Raw genomic sequence first — 21,828 nt, 5'->3', positions numbered from 1 at the left:
CCATTCTTAAACACTTGTCCATAAATAATATAAATAACCATGAAGACATAACGCATCCTTGTCTAACTCCTTGAATAATATCGAAACAGTCACTCAGTTTCGTACAATAATATGAAATATACAGTAAAATAAGGAATATAGGGACCAGTCCGTGAAGCCTGAAATCATTATTTTTTTAAGGATGCATCACGCTTTTAAAAAAAAACTCATTTTAATCTGAAGTTCAAAATAAATAAATTGAATATCAATGATGAAATTTTTTCACTATCATTTTGAGTACCAATTAAAATATTTTAAAAGCAGTTATTTCAAAAGTTAATAATGTAGTGAATGATTTTAATAATGTAGACATCCGTTCCGCTGGCTTATCTAAAAATCGAAGCTTTTAAATTCGTTTGTTATCAGCTTTCGAGGCTATTAAAATTTAATAGAAACGCAGTTTGGAAAACGCTTCCAATTTCTATGAACATAGTACAAATAAATAAAGAAAAAAGTAATCTCTTTTTAAAATCTAAATTTAAGAATCATCCGTAAATTTAAATTATTTTTAAAAAATCATAAACTTATAGCAAATCAACAATTAAAGAGTGGAAGTAGATAACTAGATAACCAACCAAATCGGAAATTTTTCATACGGGCGTAAAAACATTCAGTTAAATCTAGATCACCATTTAAAAATAAGGTGGAAGCCGACTTTCGAGATGACGTGGTGCTGAACTAAATCCGAAAAAATTTGATTAGAAACAGTTATCCATCTTCGAGGAAGTAGTAATGTCAACTGACAATCTCAAAGTGGCACTAAACACAAATTGGAATAGGCTAGAGTGGCGATTTCGATAAAATATGTAATATTTAGTTTAAGTGTAAAACAAAAACTTACTCGCGAGATACAGAGTTTCTAAAAAAATTTTGTTTGACAATAACATTTTAAGTAAAATTTAAATTACATTTTTGTATTACTGTACTCAAAAATGATAATTCTAAAAAAAAAATTATCAAGACATGTATTTGATTTTTTAAGTATTTTAAATGCACTAAACCCATTTTCGAAAAACTTTGACGATCTAGTTTAATTATTTTATGAACAAAGGCTTTTTGCCATTAAAATGCGCGAGTCACAGTATAACGATTACGTGATTCTTGCCTCACCCTATGTATGGATCATTGAGATTTTTCCAAGAAAATAATTATTGTCATGTTGTCGTATTGAATAAAAATAGTTTTTTCTTTAATTCACTGAACTAAATAATTCTTTTTAAAAATAATCTTTTAATATTCATCATTAAAATATACTTCGTTCTGTTTAAATTTTCCCAAACATTGGTAGTATTTTTAATCTGTATTTTTGTAGTTTAGAAAAATATTTAATTAATTTGAATATCGCTTGACTACAGGGCATGATACTTAAGAATACACATTTGTCATCTTTAATAATTCTATAACTTCAATTTAAAATTTTAGTTTTGAATGCGTAATTCTAAAACAGTTTAATTGTTAAGGCCTTAAAACTAATGTTCTTTTGCCTCAAAAGCTTAAATTAAGAAATATTTGGTTTGCAATTTCCTAGTTTATGGGGGTTTTCAATTTAAAATTTCATAATGAGAATTTCACCATTAAATCTTTCAAAATTTAACATTGAAAGATTTTATAGTTTTGTTTCTAAAGGATTTGTAATTAAATCATTTTAAATTAAATGCCTCCAGAATAAATTCACAAAATGAAAAATTAAAAAAGTAATGTCAAATTGACGCCTGAAAAATGAGAATATTTGAAACCTAGGTATTGAAAATTAATTTATTTTTTATTTGAAAGTTAAAAAAAATATTGAAATTTTCAAACTCATCTTTAAAAAAACCCAGTTTCGAATGAAAAGGCTTAATATTGTCTAATTTCAAAAATTGGAATCATAGCGATCTTTTTGTATTCTTTTTTTTTATTTTCGATATATTATCTTAAGATTTCCAAATTTTTAAATAAAGATATGAAAAAGTGAATGATTTAAAATTGAAAAATATTTTATTCGAAGATTTGAGGAATAAATACGAATTCTAAATTAAGTGTTAAAAATAAGATGATTCAAAATTATAAAGTAAAAAATGCTGTTGTTTAAAATGAAAATAGATAGAACTATCTTAAATCCATGCCTCAATAATTGAATAATTTCTATAATTTTGAATGGTTACTTCAGAGTTCTGAATTTTCATTTTGAACGCTAAATTTTCAATTTTTTCCTTTCACAAGTTTCAATTGCGAGATTCTTCAATTTAAAATAAAATTGTTCAATTTTGAAAGCTTTGAATTAAAAATGATACAATTTTAACTCTTTTCGAATGAAATTGAAATATTTTCAAAATTTGTAGCCTAAAATTTTTTAATTTTAAGAGCTTTTAAATTCCCTTATATAAATTAAATGAATCCAGAATAAATTCAAAATAATAAAAATGTTTTTAAAATAATTTGTCCAATTCAAGCCTTAAAAATTAAATCATTACAGAAGAAAACGCATAGCAAATTAAATTATTTTTTTGGAAATGTCTACACCTTCCGAAAAAATGTGTTTAATTGTATCAAAATTTCGGTACAAAAATCTCCTTTTCCAATTCTAAATGTACCGAAAAAATCCGGCTATTCGTGTCAAAATTTCGGTACACGCAAACAGGGCCTATTTTTATTTGTAAATGTTCTAAAATATGAAGGATTTGAAACTCAACTAAAAAAAAATTCGAATTGAACGGCTTAAAATTGTATAACTTCAAAAACTGGAATGACAGAGGCCTTGTTTTGTATTATTTATTTATTACTTTTTCAGTTGGAAATTGATAAAATGAATCATTTAAAATTGAAAAGATTTCAAGAATGAATAATAATTCTACATGAAGTGTAAACAATTATACTATTAAAAATAAAAAATATCAAAATTGTGATGTTGAAAATCAAAATTTATAAAAATTGAAAGATATAAAATTGATACCTCAGTAATTGAACAATTTCTTAAATTTTGAATGGTTACTTAGAGTTCTGAATTTGATTCTAATGTTTCATTTTAATTTTCGTCTGCGTCTAACTCAAAGACGACGAAACACCTCATTTTTTTACAAAATTAAAATTTAAAAGTTTACATTTTTTTATGTTGAACGCTTTTAATTAGAAAATAAAACTAAATTTCCTTTTATTTTTAAATGGTCCAATTTTCAACATTTTAATCTGAAAAATTCTATTTTTAATGTTTTTAAATTATTCTTTTCTCCAGATTTTAATCAAAATCATTCCGAGATGTTCAAAATAAAATACAGTGAAACCCTTCAATAGTCCTCCCTTCTATAGCCCTTCCGAGAATTAACGCCGCGTCGCGGGTAGGTGTAACAGGAGCTGCGCGGGGTGAGCAGGATTTGCTGTTGTCACTCAGGCGTGAACAAACAAAAGCGGATCGGGCTATAATGAATAGGTTCCCACCCACCGACAGCCCTAAATTCGGCGCAATAGAAGAGCTTCACTATAGTTAATTGTTTATCGCTCTATATTAAAAATTATAAAGTTGTTATTTCTTTTTTAAATGAAATTCACCTCTTTTTAGAATTTCAGTCTGAAATTGTTCAATTTTAAGCGGTTTTATTTAAGAAAGATGCAAGTTAAATTCCTTTTCATTCCATTTTGAAATGTTTTCCTGTTTCAGAATTTTACCTGAGTTGATTTAGAACCCTTTCAATTACAAATCGTTCAACATATTTTTTTGAAAATTTCAAACGTATTTTTAAGTTACAAACTGTGAAGTGTTAGGAAAAACTGAACAAAGGATTTTACACTTGGACTTTCGAGTATACTTTTATTCTTATCTTAACTCAATCCGAATACGGCAAAGTCTTACCTGTAATGGTGACGTCAGTGTCTTGGTTAACAATGACAACTTTCTTGGAAGGCTTGATGACTTCTTCAGGTTCCGAGCCCAGCCGCTTTTGTTTTTCCGCGTCAGTCTCTACATGTCTCTTTCTCTTTATGATCTCCACCTCCGACTCGCTCGAGGAATCGCTGTCAGAACCAAGGCGAATTTTCTCATCCGAATAAGAAGCAGCCAAAATAGCAGAGGCATTGAGACTTGCCATTCTCTTACAGACCACCATATCCTTCAAGTCCATCACCTCAGCGACTTTTTTCTTCCTTTTGACAATAGTCTTCTTGACCTTTTCACTTTTCACACTCACGCACTCTTCCTCTGAAGAAGACGAAGAAGAGGAAACGCTCTCGTGCATGTCCCAATGCTTTCCTCTCAATCCTGGCACGTTTCTCAGCTTCCTCTTTGGAGCAGTCTCTTGTTCATTTTTTATCTTTTCCTGTTTGTCCTTCTCTTTTTTAATAACTGCTTCCTTCTCTCTTTCCTTCTCCTTTTCCTTCTCCTTATCTTTCTCCTCCTTCGCCTTCTTTTCCTTCAGCTTCTCTTTCTCTGGTTTAGGTTTGCAGAATCCTCCAAGGTAAACTCCACCGGCTTCATTTTCATACAAGCAGTGAACTTTCGCGAGAGCATTCAAAGAAGCAACCCTGTGTCTTTTAGGCCCACTCCAGAAACCAAAAAGTCTCATTCTTCTTGCTCTTTCGTCTGATGGAGTTCTGGTTCTCTCCTTCCTGTCCTTCCTCTCTTTCCTCTTCGAACTCCTCCCTCTTCCATTTCTCCAACTCTCGTCACTACTATCAGAGGCAGTCGAACTTCCACTCGTCTCACAATTTGCATCTTCCACCTTCAGATCTACCTTCATCAGACTTTCTGGATGGTCCTTGGTATTTGTTGCGGCCTTCGCGACCTCTTTCGAATCCTCTTCTCCAGACTCTTCCTTGTCTGGGTCTTCGTGCTTGTCCTTTGAAACCTTTGATGCTTTTTTGTAAGTCTTCTTAGGAACTTTTGCTTTGGAGACATTTTTCAAAATCTTCTTTGGTTCTTCCTTAACTTCTTTAACTTTCTCAACTTCTTTAGCTTTCTCTACTTCTTTTTCGTCGATAACTTCCTTCTTTATTTCGCTAGTATTAATGTTCAAATCAACTTCCTCGTTAGCAGGTTTCTTAATATCTGAAGCCTTTTCCAAATCCTTTGTCTCAGCTCTTTTTTTAGCCTTTTCTAAGTTCCTTGCCTTTTCTTCTTTCCTCAATATTAATTTTTTAGGTGGTAACTTTGCCTTCATCTGTTTATCGAGAATAAGTTTTTTCTCCACGACTGGTTTATTTTTGGGTATTAGTGGCTTCTTCTTTATTTTTGTCACAGCTTCATTGTTGACTTCTGTTAAGGACTCATCAGCTTGGAAGCACTTCACTAGTTTCAGTTTCTTTTCAAGGAACCTCGTTGCTACTGAAGGATTTCCTTTTTTCGCTAGTACTGTCTTCTTCGGACCAGTTTTCTTACTTGGCTTCACTTTCGGATCCTTTTTTCTTCCAGGGGATAACTTTCCTGTTGAGTCTAAATCAGTTGTTTTCTTGCGTTCAATTTTCTTTTCCTTCGGCAATTCCTTGATAATCTTTGAATTTTCCTTAGATTCTGGTTTAGGTAGTTTTAATTCCTTCTTCTTCTCGATTTTCTTTTTAGCACAAGATGCTTTATTGTCAGTTAAATCGATTTCGTCATTGTCATTTATTTTTTCCTGTGGTTCTTCGTCAGTTTTAATTTTGGTCCGTTCCTCAACTTTGTCGAGTTTTCTTTTTGGGTCGGAAAGGGTCTTTTCGATTTGAACCTTCCCATCTGACTTTTGACCTTTTTTCTTTTCAACACTCTCAGGTACCTCATCTTCATTTTTATCTTCTGTCTTCTTCTCGATTACTTTTTCAGTCTTCTTTTCCGAATCTTTGATTGGTTTCTTTTTGTCATCTGTCTTTTCGATTTTTTCTTTTCTCCTTTCTTCGATTTTCTTCTTCTCTTCTGGTACTTTCTTTTCCTCTAATTTCTTCTTCTCAGTTTCGAACTTTTTCTTGACCTCCTCAACTTTTTCGAGTTTCTTAATTTTTTTATCCTTTTTGGCATCCATTGCCGCCGTTTCGATAAGCATGCGGCGCTTTTTGACAACCAATGAAGGTTTGGTTGCCTTTTTGGCAATAATAGCCTTTTTTTGCGGCTTCATTCCGCTGTCTTTATTCACATTTTAGAAGCGAGTTAAAAGGCCCTGAGATAACTGGTTTTTTGAATGTGAATTCAAGACTATCTAGTTGCCATTGTTGATTATGATATCATGTCTCTTATCCACCGAAGATCTACCTAAAACAGAGAAATATTTGGTAAATGGGTCGTTCCATTTAATTTCACCGAAGCCGTTTGCAGGCTTATTTAAAAAAATTTGTTACTTAACTATAATCAAATTAAATGTTGATTGAACATATTTATCAAATTAATTTTGTTGTTGTTAGAAATTTTATTTTTAAAATGCAAAGTTAAAAAAAAATCTCAGATTTATGTGCACTATACAATAGACCTCAAAGTAGCAGTCTTTCGGGCTATTTTGACAATTCATATATTACAATAGAAAAGGCTCGAGACAAAAGTGAAATTTTTAGGAGGATAAAATGAAGATCTGATATCATCATAATTGCTTAAAATTTCATTGAAATTCACGAAAATATTTTGGAATTTCTTAAAAACACTTTAACCTTTGTAAATCTTTTGATATTCATTGAAATCTTTGAAATCTCTTAAAATACGTGAAAATCCCATAAAATCTCTGAAACTGTTTTGATTATATTTGAAATTTTAAAAATTTCGAGAAATTTGCCTATGCCATTTGAAATCATTTGAAAATACAATAAATTGAATTCATCCCCTATAGTTATCTAGAAAGACGGTGAAATCCCTTCAAATTTGTAGAATCCCCTCCATATATTTTAAAGAATCTGGTATAATGCTTTGAAACACATTAATATCCCTTGATATCTTCGGAACCAATAGGATTTCCTTGAAATATTTCTAAATGTTAAAAGTAAATTAAAATAAGTCGAAATTATTTGAAAACCCTACAAAAAATTTTGAACTCCCTAGAAAACTTTGTAATATTCTGAGATTCAACCAAATTAATTAAATCTTGTGAAATTGCTTCAAACACCTTAAAACCCCTTGAAATCGTTTAAATCGCTAAAATTCCCTTAAAACTTCATTTCTTTTAATTTGGTATCCAAATTTCTCTCGAAATACCTTGAAATCTTCGGAAATCCTGCAAAACGCTTTTAAAATCCTTAACATTTTTTCAATCTCCATAAATGTTTTTAAATCCTTCAAAATCTTCTGAAATCTTTCCTTTAGAAACTGAGAAAAGTCACTAAAATAAGTAGAAATTATTTGGAATCTCTTGAATATAAATTAAATCGAACCTATTCCTGTAAAAATTAGTTTAATCTCTTTCAATCCTCTGCTATCCCTGAAAATATTTTGAATACTTTCCTCAGGTTATCGTGAAAATCTATTAAAATAAGTAGAAATTATTTAAAATCCATTAAATACAAATTAAATCGAACTTATAAATTTAAAATCTGTGAACAAACCCGCTGAAATATCTAGCAAATTTGGAAAACAATTGAAAGCGCAGGGAATACCTTAAAATTTCATTCCATTTAATTTCCGCAACTCTCTAGAAAAACTTTCAAATCTTTGAAATCTCTTAAAATCCTCAGAAATGTTTGGAAATCTTTGAAATACCCTCAAACGTCTTGAATTTTTTTTTATTTCTTGAAATCTTTTGGAAACTCCGAAAATCCTCGAAAATTTTGGAAATGTTTAAACCTACTTTCAAGTTCCTGGTTATTTTTTTAATCACTTTAAATACTTTGGAACCCCTAAAAATGGTTTGAAATCTTTTCACAGGTCATCGTATAAATCTATTCAAATAAGTCCTTAAAAGTATTATACTTACTTAGCTATATACTTATATATTTACCTTAAAAGCAAATATTAAATTAAGTCCTTTAATTTAAAAATCCTTAAAAGCGATAGGAATAGCTTGAATTTAAATTAAATTTATTTTCCAAAATTCTTTAGAAATCGCTTCAAATCTTTGGAAATCCTTTAAAAAAATGGTTAATATCCTGAAATCCTTTAGAATCCATAAAAATCCTCAGCAATGTTTGGAAAGCTTTCAAATCCTATGAAATCCCTTGAAATTTTTTGAAATCTTACGAAATACGTTGAAACTTCGTTAACATTTATTAAATCTGTCAAAAACAGTTTAAATCCGTCGAAATTCTCTGAAATATCTCAAAATCCATCAATAATACATTGATGTATTTGCAATCTATTCAGTTTTGGAATTTTCTCAAATGTTTTGAAATTTCTGGATTCCTGTAAAATCCCTTGCAAAAATTTAAAATCTGTTCAATGACCAAATCCTTCGTTCGCAGTTTCTGTATTTTATCCATCAATTCTTTCAATATTTTAACATTATTTGTTCCTATACTAATTTTCTTTTATAATCTTTTAGAATCCCGAAAATTTTTATTCTCGTTTGGTAATAACATTTTTTAAAATTAGATCACGAAATAAAATGGAATGTTCTATTATCTTATTTCAATTAGTTGATGAATAATAGATTACTTATAGTTTTCATCTCCAAATAAGTTTAATTTTTTTTTTTAATTTAAAATATAGTCGTGATAATATCGAATTTTGTACTATTTATGCAAATTTATAATTATTTTCACTAATAACACATCACTTTTTAGACAAGTCAACATGATGGTATAGCTCACTCATTTAGTACATATATATTTTTCCGCAATGAAAAAAAGGATTTTACGCTATAAAAATAAAGCTTTCATACATGCTATGCAGAAAAAAGCTTTTCGCATCACTGTTTGAAAAGAAAATTATAATTATTTATAATCTAACAATATTTGCAATTTAGCTATATTTGATCTTTCTATATTTTACACTTTCTAAGTATTGACAATCAAAATAGGTTTTGTTTTTTTTTATTGATTAAAATACAATTTTTGGAATGAATAATATTCGAAGACCCCCAACGCAAACATTACTGAATAATATTTAATCAAATGATGTTATTTAGTTCATGAGAATCCAGTTCGAATGCGGTTCGAAACCGGGCTAAGACAGATTTTTTTCTCGTTTCTCCAAATAATAGATTAGCAATAGACATAATTAAATATTTTAAAACCACAAATTGCTCTGCAATTCTATAACATAACAGATTTTAAATATACAATTAATTTTCTCCCAGTTTTAACGAATATTCCAAATAAAAATTAATATATCATTGCGAAAGTTACATGGCACTTTATTGTCTGGAATAAATTCATTATTGAATTGAAACGAATCGGCTATGTGATAAAACTTCTAAAAGTAAATAAAATTGTGTTTCATGCATTAATTAAAGGAATGAGGTGCTTTTGCTTTTAACTGAATCTCTTGGTACTTAAAATATTATTCACACGTTCTAAATATCGTAAAATATCGTAAATCTGCGTCACTGTCGGTTTTCGCGCTTCGCACTCGATAATACATTTATCTCGCGCTTGGCCTTTGCATTTTCCCCACATTTGTGTGCAGGCGTTTTAAAATTAAAGGTCCACAAATCAACAACTGTGAGTTGGTGACTGTGAATTCTCTTTCGTTAAAGCTTCTTTGACTTTAACGAAGATATTCATTTTCTATACTATTTGTAACACTATTATATCAAATGTATATTATACTTATTTCTGCACCTCGGGCTAGTGCAGCTTATTTAGATATTAGAAATTAATGTACAAATTTTATTTTTCATGATTAATTTAATATTTGTTCCTTATTTTGCACTAATTTTTATTCTCAGCTACCATGGACAATGTATCACTTTAATAAATGTATATTATTACAATTCATAATATGTATTGTTATTGAAACATACGTATTTTTATGATCTTGTTTTTTGAATTTAAAAAAGTGTGTATCATATAAAAAAACAATTTTTTATCAACCTTTTTAAGGCAACTTGTGCCGTTTTCCCTTAAATTTAATTTGTTTATTTTCAACGTTATTTTTACGATTTAAACCAAAAATATACGCATCCTGGGGTAAAGTGGCTTGAAAAAAATTTGTAGATATAATTTAGGCCAAAAATTGATTAGTTAAAATGCTTTTGTAGCTTGTGTCGTTTTTCTAAAAAGTTAAGTTTTCTTCAATTTGAATATATTCTTATAAAAAAAAGTTTATTGCAGATTTGTAGATCTTTTTTTTAAATGCGCATTTTTTTGTCAATTACGTATTTTCGTACCTTCCATCATTTTTCGAACGATTTTTTTTATCTATTGTGAATTTTATTTTTCGGGATTAAAACAAAAACTATGCATTCTATCAAAAATGATTCATACAAAAGTTGTAGATCTTTTTTTGGTTAAACAAATTTTGACGCTTTATTTTTTACGTAGCTTGTGTCGTTCGTCTAAAAATTGATTTTATTCTATTTCTAATGCCGTTTTTACGGATAAAGAAAAAACTAAGTGTCCTACCAAAAAGTGAATAATAAAAAATTCGTAGATCTTGTTTGGATGCACAGTTTTTATCCATTCATCTTTTGTCGTATCTTGCAGTTTGGCCGAAAAGTGGATTTTTTTATTTTAAATTAATTTTTGTGCAATCAAAATTTTCAATTTTTAGAAAAAATTCAAAATGTTCTTATGATAATCTTGTAGGGCCTTAAAAAAGTAACGTTTTTCTTTTCTTGACTTTTTTATATGGTGCATTATTTAGCTTACAATTTTCATTAATTTTTTTGAATTTTATAAGTGCTATAACTCTGGTATTTTGATCGAAAAAGTTATTAGGAGAAAATGTCCAATTGTAAAACTTCGTCAAGCTAATTCGTAAATCTTGTTCAAATCTACTAAAAACAACGTTTTAAACTCACGGATCTCTAAAAAAAATTAATAATTTTGAAAATGATCCAGGTTTTTGAACTGTTGTATAATTAAGAAATTTCGTGAGAATAGTTTTAAAGTACATATATTTTATATCTAGTAGAAATTTAGATTGATATTTCTTGACCCATTAAACAATTTTTGTTCTTTTTTTTTAATTTTCGAAATTTTGAAAAGTATATATCTTTTTAAATTTTTATAGAATTTAGAAATGTCATTAGGATCATTTGCACGTATTTTGTTCGTGTACCAGAACATTTTACAAAAATTTTACAAAATTTTATTCAAATTTAGAAATCTCAAATTTTTGAATTTCGACTGGTCGAAAAATTTAACTGAGATAGTTTCTAAATAAATTTGATATCTAGTGAAGAATTTAAATGAAATTTCCTAATCTATCATAAAAATCTTTTTTTCTATTTTTCTGAACATTTAACAAAATTTTTAAAGTATATAACTTTTCTATTTTTTATCGAAATTGAAATTTTTATTTGGATAATTTGCAAGTCGTCTGCCCGTGTATCAGAAACTTTGACAAACATTTCTAACATTTAAAAAAACATTTCAAATTTTAAAAATGCTTTAAATTTTTTTATTTTGGTTGGAAATATCTGCTTAACGAACGTAGCCTCCATTTTGGGAATTTTAAGAAGTGTATCAAAGGCTGACTCAATTGGACAAATCCCATAAAAGTCAGTGTTACTACAACTTCCAGGTAACCATACATACAGACAGACACTGAGAAAATTATTATATGATTTTCGGACTCTGTGAGTACCGAAACGTAAAGATTCGTTAAAAACCAGAGATCGAAAATTTGGATGATTAAATTACACTCTCATGAATGAGAATGTAAACATGAAATATAATTGAACACTAATTGTAAATTCGTGTAAAAGCCTTCTTCATGAATTTTCTTCGACTTGTGATAATCTGAATGTTTTTTTATGACATAATGCTTAATCTAATTTCTTAATTCGTATATCATGATAACTGAAGGATACCACCGCGAGAAAAAATTCACAAGGGCTTTTCTTACAAATTTTGATTTTTTTCAACTTTGTTTTTTAAAAATCATATTGTTGTTCAAAATTACTCAAAAGGTAAGCAAGAAGTAATGACACAATTTTTGTAATTAAAAAGTAGTTCATTTTTGGCGACTTACATGTTTTTACATAGATTTACAAAAATAATGGACACTTGAATTGAAGGAATTGTGCCTTTAACATGATTTTTTAAATTGAACAAAAAAATACTTTCAATTGAAGAGAAAATTTTTGATCTCAAAGAATGACGTTCGTATATTTTGGATTAAGGAAAATGTTTCATCAACAGGTTTTCTTTAATTTCAAGAAATATTTTTTTCCACCGAGGAGTCACTAGTAGAAATTAAAGAAATGTCTTCAATTGAGACTAAACAAATGTGTTTAAATCAAACACAGTCAAAAAAAATATTTCTTTAAATGAAAGAAACTTTTCTTTGACTGAGAGCCATTATATATTTTTCTTGAATTCCAAAACATTTTCATTGAATGAAAGAAACTTTTCTGAGCACTGTCTTATCAGTGCTATCCTCTTTTACCATCTTTGCCTTCACCAGCCTTCACATTAATTCAAATTACAATTTTTCATTCCCACTTAGCTTGCTAAAAGTTGTACCTTCGAATTGTTTTAATTCGTCCTAAACTATGTTTACCTAAGTTGAATTAAATCGTCGGGATTCCTTTTGAACTAATTAAATATTTGTCTTTTTATAGTCAATTTATGTGCTTTTTCATAAACACAGGGATCTATCCCTCTATTGAAAAACTTCCCCTTTTCTCTTTATATATAGGTTACTTAAAAAAAATTTTTTTTAAAAACAGTGAATTCTTCGAAGTTACTGCATGATCAACACTTTTTAGCTTAAATGTGCTAAGTTAAATAGTGAAATAATTTAAGATTTTAATATTTGATCAACTGCAAAGTTATGTTGTAACTTAAACAGTTTGAAGTGAAACATTCTAAATTATTGAGTAACTTGAATTTTAAATCTGCATATGAGTGTTGAGCAGTAAAATTTTATTTTTAAATCTTACCATAAAAAATTTACAATATTCATTTGGTGTACTTCTAACTAAATTATTCAGTATTTAAATGAAAGTTTAGAGTTAAAATATTTTTTAGCTGAACCTATACAAATGAAGTGGTTTGAATTTAACTTCAAAACATTAGTTATAGTTAGAATGCATTTTAGAAAGAAATATTTAATTATACTTATAAGTAACACGCTTTCATTATTAAAAACAGAATTAAAAAAAAACAAATACTCTTGGATATAATAACGATTTTAAAGCATATAACAAAATTTCTATTCAACAAGTTTCTTTCGGACTTTTTTGTAGTTGCAACGACGTATGCATATTCAAATTTTACAAATAAAATCTTTAAAGGCAGAAAACAGTGAAAAATCATTTAACATTATTTAAAAATATAACATTTCTCATAAAAAGATTATTTCATCGTTTCTACATGTAAAAATAAATGTTAAGTGTTTCCACTATTATTCCCAATTTTGTGAAAAATTACTCTATCGACCCTTTTTGAGATTATTTTCCGCTGAAAATTTCTGTAGAGTCACGAGTTTTATACTTAAATCCTTATGTAATAGACAAATGGAGAAATACTCAGGGGACATCCCAAGAAAATCATTTGAAAAGATAAATATTTAAATCTATGTATCATATTCATATTATTAACACGAATTAAAACACAATACAAGTTCAAAAAAGGGAAATTTGGTAATTTTTCATGAAAAAGGGGCAAAATAGAGGAAACATAAAAAACTTATTTTCCAAGTGAAGCAAAGAAGCAATCTTTTTATAACAAAAGTTTTATTTAAAAAAATGTTGAACGATTTTTTAATGATCTCAGCAATTAAAGAATGAAAAAAATGCATGTAGTTAGGTCGTTGGAAATCCATTCACCATGATATGAAAAGTGCCGACAAAAAATCGAATTTGTTAAATAAACCATTTTTATGTTAAAAATAATTTTCTCTTTTAAAAATCCCATCAATCATAAATGGATTATCGGTCAAATAAACATTTGTAAATTACGTTTTGTAAGATTTCAAATTCAAGTGGCTCCGTTTTAAACATTTAACTTTAAATTGTTTAATTTAGAACATTTACAACTTCTTAGTCCATTAACTGGGAAGATTAATTCAATTTTTTCATTAGGTATTTAAATTGTACATTTCGATTAAAAAGAGGTTCACCTTCTAATACCTTTTTTTTAATACTGTGTATAGATCCAAATTTATATTAAATTACAGCTTCTATCTCCGGTTTTACATTTTCAAAATGTTTCATCATCAATTTTTTTTAAAGAGTGTCACGATATATTGTTTCGTTTTTATTTATGTTGTATTTTGTTTAGTCATAAACAATTTACTTGAGTGCTTACATATTTTACAAATGAATTCTATTATTTCTATATTATATTTTTAACAAAAACTTAATTTTAACTCCAAAAATTAATTATTCACATTTTTAATTTATTTTTAATACTTTTTTTCAAACTACTATACATACTTTTTAAATATTCCAATTTTATACTGGATAACAGATTTAATTTTGTTCATGTGAAAAGACCAATATGATTTGTATAGTTCCTACGTTTATTTAATAATTTCAGAGAATTGGTTGTGTAATTCAAATATTGTATTAAAAATTTTTTTTATGAACAAAATTTTTGCATAAAAAAAATTGAATTTTGAAAATGTCATAAGTGATCAATTATTTTCATAAATCACTTCAAATTTTTTAAGTAATGTGAAATTCCTTGAATCCCATGGATATCGTATATACTTTCGTAAAATTCCTCTAAAAAGTTTGAGATCCCTCGAAATCCTTCAAAAACTGTGGAAATCCGATAAAATTCTTTGAGATTACGTGAAATATTTTGAAATCCTTGAAATGACTAAATATCAGCAGAATTCCTTATAATCCTTTAAAATTCGTGGAAATTACTAATAACATCTGGGCCAGTACACGTAAGGAATATCAGAATCTGGAGGATTTTTTAATTTTGGAGATTTACGCCATATTGAATTGTTGGTTTGGATTTTTTTTAATTATCTACAATTTTGGAACCGATAATTGAATCTTGTTGAAATTTGAAGGTATCAGAGATGAAATTGTATATTTTTAAAATATACAATTTTTAATACAATTTTTTTTAATTTTGCATTTAAAAAAATCCAAACAAATCTTTGATTTCATTTTTCGTGAAATAGTCCTCTTTTAATTTTTGTTATATTAGGGTATAAAGATTCCTTATGAAATCAACTTTCATTAATGAAGAAAAATTATGGACTCCTCTAGTTCCAGAGATACTCACAAACGACAGAAGCTGAAAACTTCGTTTTATCTTCTTGAAAACATTTTTTGGCATGCTCAGGGTGGAGTGTGAAATTAAAAAAAAGTTCATTTGTAGCGATAATTGTCATAAACAATTCAAAGTAAGAGACAGTGAATATTATAGATTGCTCAATTGTAAAGGATATTTCAGCATTAATATTACTTACAAAGTGATACTTGATCACAGAAAGATGTCCCCCGATACCACATGTTAATTTCAGAAACAAATTATGCTATCTGCTATAAGTGTCCCTAAATCATATTGCAATCATATTTAAACAATATTTCATTATTCGTTCCAGAAATGTCGACAATTGAAAAAATACATCCCAAACATTTAATCTGGCGTAACTCCCAAAATTTTGAAGATTAAAAAAATCATTGAAGTGAAATATGTCTTTTGAGTCCAAATTCCATTATAATCGAACGACAACTGGTAGATTATAATATTCTCCGATATTCCCCCATCTCTAAAAGCCAATTCAAATGCTTGAAATCACGTAAACTATTTCGAAATATTGTAAGATCCCTTGATATCTGAAATTCCTTTATACTTAATTGAAATATTTACAATCCGTAGGGATCTTTCTGAATCTATTGAAATCAATTTCAATCTTTTAAAAACTATTAAAATTACACGAAATCGCTTAAAAAAAGCCTTTATGAAATCCGCAGATATACTTTTGAATATTTATCAATCTCTTTAAATCATTTGACATACCATGAAATCACTGAAAACTCCTTAAAATCCTTTGTAATACCTTGAAATCTTCAAAATTCTATTATAATCCTTTGAGATCCTTCCAAATTCATTAAAGTACTTTCGTATCTCTTGAAATCCTTCAAAAAACCGACTTTTTTTTAAATCTCGAAATGTCTTAAAATTCTCTGCAATCAACGGATATTGTACTTATTTCCTTAAAACAATTAAAATTCCATCAAAATCCTTTGGTATAATCGTGCAAAATTCCGTGAATGAATTAAGATTCTGTCGGAAAGTGTACTCAGCAATTCCTTCAAAATGTCGAAAATATTTTTTTTTTAAGAAAGTTGAACTTTGAACACCAAATGTTAAATTTTTGACAAAAAAAGATCATTTTCAGCCAAAATAGATAATCAATCAATTTTTAACAAACAAGATTAAGTTTCTACTCAAAAGGACGAGTTTTTAAACAAATATTTAGGTTTTCAATCGACAGTATAATTTTTTAGAAAACGGTTGACTTTTATACCGGAAAAGAAGAATTTTTAACAAGAAAGATTAATTTTCAATGAAATAGTTAAATTTTCAACAACAAAAAAGATAAAATTTCATTAAAAAATATGGATATTCAAGGTAAAAGTTAAGTTTCAACCAAATAATTTAATTTTCAACATAAATATTTTAATTTTCAACCTAAATATTTTAATTTTCTAACAAATTGTTGAACCTTAAAGCCAAGAAGGATGCATTTTCAATCAAAATGATTAATTTATTAACCAACGAATTCGAATTAAAAAAAACATTAATTTTTGAACAAAAAAGATCATTTTCAACGAAAAAAGAGAAATTTTTAACAAAAAATAGAACGCTTAATTTTGCTGTTACAAAAACTAATTTCCAACTATAAAATTACGTATTATCAACTAATTGAATTCAACTAATAAAATCGAATGTTTTAGAAAACAGCTAACTTTTAATCCAGAAAACAAGCATATACAACAGGAAAGTTAGTTTTTAATCAAGATTAATTTTTAAATAAAAAGAATCAATTTTCATTTAAAACTATGAACATTCAAGGAAAAGGTTCATTTTCAATAATAAATTGTTTAATTTTCTACTAAATGTTTTAACTTTTAAGCTAAAAAGATGAATTTTCTGGAAAAACGTTCAACTTTCACTTCGAAAATGTATGCACTTTTAAGGGCGTGTGATGCTTACAGTTTCCCCGGCTTTTTTTCCACAAGAATGAAAATGTTTAAAAACTGAATTCGGAAATGCTGTAAAATATCATAACGGACGTCCCCGGACTCTTTTTTGAGGGATAATTACAAAAAAAATTATTGTGCTAAATAAAAATTTTATGCATATGCATTATTTTGAGGTTACGTCGTTTTTCATCAGTGCCTTTCCGATAATCCGGAAATTATTTGTGAAATAAACTTTTTTGATTGCCTACAAAGAAGGTTAGTTCCCGGAGATGTTACTATGTTTATTTGTAAGTCCGAAGTTTTCGGCCAAAAATATTGTGTAGTTTGGAAGTAACGCTCGGGTGAATTGTGACACACATAATCTCGAAATATACACGGACGTGGTTAGCAATATCAAAAAATTTTTGATAAAAAAACACAAAAAAAGTGTGTGAGGACGTCCGTTAGCATGTTCTATATCATTTCCCAGATTTTGAAGGGAAAATATTTCTTATCCTAGGAAAAAAGCCGGGGGAATCTAACACTGAAAAAATCGATACTATTTCCTAAGCGCTATGCAAATTAATCACATTTTGCTCAATTAAAACTTTTTAAATTAAACTACAAAAAAAGTGTGTGGGGGCGTCCGTTAGCATGTTCGCTATCATTTCCAAAATTTTTAAGACAAAATATTTATTATTCTAGAAAAAAAGCCGGGGGAACCTAAAACTGGGTAAATCGACAATTTTGTAAGTATCACATGCCCTTAATAAAAACTTTAATTTTCAATCACATATAAATTTTCAACTAAAACGAAGAATCTTGTACCAAAAAATAAACGTTTTACGATGTAGTTAAACTTTAACCAAGTATTTGATTTAAATTTAACATTTAGATCAGTTGATTTGAATAAAAAAGAACTTTCAACAAAAGTTGAATCCTCAACCAAGACAGATTAATTTTCAACCAAGAAGTTGCATTCTTAACCAATAAAGATGAATTTTGAACAAAGAATTATCAGCCAAAAAATAAGAATTTTCAACAAATTAAAGATGAATGTCCAAACAGCAAATATCAGTATTCAATTAAAATATTAATTTTCAACCAAAAAGGAAATATTTACATATTCAGTAAAAAAATTGATTTTTAAGAAGAAAACGAATTTTTAATGAAATAATTCAATTTTCAACCAAAGAGATGAATATTTTCAACTATAATGATGAATCTTGAACACATTAATACATGCATTTTTCAACCAAGTAATTCAATTTTCAACTAAAAATGATGAATTTTCAAGTCAAATTATCGTTTAAAAAATTAAATTTCAAATAAAATGACACAAATTTTCAAGAAAATAGATAAATTTTCAACCAAAGAGATGAATCTTTAACCAAAACAAATTAATTTTTAAGAAAGTAAGTAGTTCCACTTTCAATCAAGTTGTTGCAATTTTGACCAAAAAAGAAAATAATTAAATTTTGAACCAAATAGTAGATTTCTTAACCAAGCGATCTGAATTCTGAATCAAAAATATAATGGTGGACTTAAAAAAAATACACTTTTAAACAAGAAAAGTGGGATTGGAGGAACGAGAAAAAATCTGCGTCAGTCCGGATTTGAACCGGGAACTCCACTTCAGGAGTGGAGCGTTAATCAATTACGCAACCGAGGCCTCAGCAGATACTTTCTTGTTTCTCTTATCTAACATGATGACGCGTTTGCATCTCGTTACCTTGTAAAGGTTTTTCTGAATGAATACGTCGGTGAAGAATACGCCGAATCCGAATATAAATTTAAATAAGGATTTTTGGCTAGGGTTATAATTTATTTTTAGGTTAAATATTAAATAGTGTCAAATACTCTTATATTATTTTGGAGAAATAAGAAAAAAAAAGAGAAAGAAAGAAAAAAGAAATTTCCAACAAAACAGTTACGTTTTTAACCACACAAATGATTGCTTTTTAATTAAATGAATAAATGATGTTTTTCTATTCAAAAGTACCTAGAGAAATAAAATTGTAACTTTTTGGCGGTGTAATTGGTTAACGCTTCACTCATGTATAGTGACGTTCGTGGTTCAAATCCGGACTGAGGCAGATTTTTTATCTCGTTTCTCCGAAAACTATACACCAGTAATCGACACTATTTAATATCTAACATTAAAAAATTAATGAATATTCTGGTCAACAAAATAACGACATTTTTTAAACTAACGTATTGATCACGTGATTTTGCATCCTATCATGCAACCATGTAACATCTCTACTCAATTAACGGAGTTGCTGCAGCACAGCATCTGCCGAGATACATGAATAATAAATATGAATAAAAGATTCATACTCTACAGATTTTAAAGTTAAATTGAGTTTTAAATAAAATAATATAAACTCCACACCATATAGGAACAATAATTTCATACGTCTTTCTAATATCGCTCAAAATTCTGAAGATTTCTATCGATTATCCATATATCCCATCAGGAAATATTGAAGAACAAAAAGCGTACTTTGCAGAATAATAATTTATTTTTTAATTAAAAAAATACCCTTCATAAATTGTCCGCAGGCGGCCACAAGTGGCCGACGTGAGCTGAGGAGGCAGCTAAAGATCGATGAATCCCTTAGCTTAGACTTAAGAACAAACGTATCGATATTATCAAGAGTATTTGATAGAAATGATCGCATATTTTGCTGGGATGACAATCTGTCATGAGGACTCTCGCACCTGATTTAGAATCTGTCATGGCAGGTGCGCAGCCTGAATTCGCTACGGAGAGTGAAAGAAAATAATGTTTACCTCTGCGGCTAAGAAACCCTTTTGTTGCCACTTATCTCACTTGATGTACTCCAGGTATGAGAGATATTCCGATTTTTCACACCCTTCGTATACGTTTTTCACTTTAAAACACGCGGAAAATTACGAGAGACACTATACGCGCACAATTGCTGAGACGATCGGTATAGTCCAGCCCGAAAATCGCGTAATTCTCACAGAAACTAGCAACACTCGACGTCCCTGCCCTTTTTCCATAGCCCCGACGGCCATTTTCCTCTCTACGTCGGCCCCCTCAGCCCCCCTCGGCAGTACAATACACTTCCCGAATGCGCCGAGAGCGTAAATACGTCCTTTGGTCGGTACTGCAGAACAACGTAGAGTATGCAGTTTGACGGCACTTCTGGCGGTATCTGTTGGGAATCTTGTGTACTTCTGGGATTAAAGGTCCCTTGGAGGTAACGACGTAGCAGTCATGTCAAGTTAGGGATCGCCTGTAAGAGGCTATCCGTCGGGTTTTCGCTCATTTTCTCCCCCCCCCCCCCCCCACGGGATTAATTGTGATGTTATAAGCCCCCTTCCCCCGTTCATTATTGCGTGACTGTTCTTAAAATTACAAAAGTTGACATAGCGTCCCTGACGGAAAAATGTTTACAACCAAATACAAAAAACTAAAACCATTTTTACAGGGATCTACAAATAAATACAATACATTACAATTAGAGTTACAGAAAAGTAGGACTTTTTTCCATTATTGGGACGAATTTTGTACATGTTTTGTATTTAATTGTATACGGTTGTATTTTATTGTAGTTGGAAATTCCTAAAAGAATACACAAAAAGTACAACTACAAGAATTTACAACTACTAAAATCTAGAGGAATTTAGAGGATTTGTAGCCAAAAAGTTGTTATTTTTCGATCTAGGACGATAAATATTGAGAATATTGCAATGAGATAATTTCAAATTAAAATGTCTGCATGATCGCTTTTTTAGAAAAGCTTCTATACTTAAACTTTAATGGTATGCTAGCATATTGAAAGAAAATAATGAATAATCATCATCAAACATCAAAACATCTTACGCTTGAAGTTTTATTCTTCAAATATATAGTAATCGATTGGAGACCACATATGAGTTCAAATCATTTAACTTCAATGGCCTTAACCAATTCTTTCTCAATTATTCCATTTTTATATGCATTCGAAAAGTTTTTTTTTGAACTAGAAGGACAAATATTGAAAAAATTTGAGACATCATTTTAAATGACATATATGTAATTTAAAACTATGTATTGATGTAGATTTATGTCGCATTTATTGTCACATAGCGATGTCCAATCCCAATCGATTACTATATATTTTAAATAAAATGGCCATAATTGACTATAAATAAAATATAAATCTATATGAAGACATAGTTTTAAATAACATATATTTCATTTAAAATTATGTCTTTGCAATATTTTCAATATTTGTTGTCTTAGGTCGAGAAAAAGGAAACTTTTCGATTGCATATAAAAATTGAATAATTAAGAAAGAATGGATCAAGGTCATTGGCATCAAAAGATTTGAACTCTTAAAGATATTTTTTTTCATTTAAAGTTATAAAAACTAAATTGAAAATTAAAAAACAAAAAGCGGAATGCTTTTGAATTTTAAAATTTCAAAATAGAAATTTCGTTTACTTGAAGCCCTCAGGCTGAATTTTTTAATTTTTTGCTTTTTATGCATTGTACAGTTCCACTGGAAATTATAGCGTGGATTTTTTAAAAATTGAAAAGTGTTAAAAAATTCAATTTTACACGCGTACAAGATTGAGTATTGGAATTAAAAAGTATGTAATTTTAATTTAAACCGATCTAGGATTACAAATATTGACAACATTGCCCCGAAAT

General features: G+C 28.6%; 1 protein-coding gene across 2 annotated transcripts in view; it reads right to left on the bottom strand.

The window, feature by feature from the left end:
- Window positions 1-20,219, bottom strand: part of LOC117174272 — a 251,434-nt gene extending 231,215 nt beyond the window's left edge. Inside the window, exons 1-2 of one of the 2 annotated variants that reach the window (XM_033363191.1) lie at window positions 19,956-20,219; window positions 3,866-6,229 (exon numbers count right to left, since the gene is read on the bottom strand). In XM_033363191.1, the coding sequence (XP_033219082.1) occupies window positions 3,866-6,095 (2,230 nt within the window). In that variant the 5' untranslated portion in view covers window positions 6,096-6,229; window positions 19,956-20,219. The remainder of the gene's footprint in view (window positions 1-3,865; window positions 6,230-19,955) is intronic. The other variant, XM_033363192.1, reaches the window with a different exon arrangement.
- Between the last annotated feature and the right edge of the window lie 1,609 nt (window positions 20,220-21,828).

The sequence above is a fragment of the Belonocnema kinseyi genome, chromosome 6 (genome assembly GCF_010883055.1).
Source record: "Belonocnema kinseyi isolate 2016_QV_RU_SX_M_011 chromosome 6, B_treatae_v1, whole genome shotgun sequence".
NCBI classification, from domain to species: domain Eukaryota; kingdom Metazoa; phylum Arthropoda; class Insecta; order Hymenoptera; family Cynipidae; genus Belonocnema; species Belonocnema kinseyi.
Note: the sequence above shows the minus strand (reverse complement) of the source record. Positions and strands in the feature narration are given on the sequence as shown.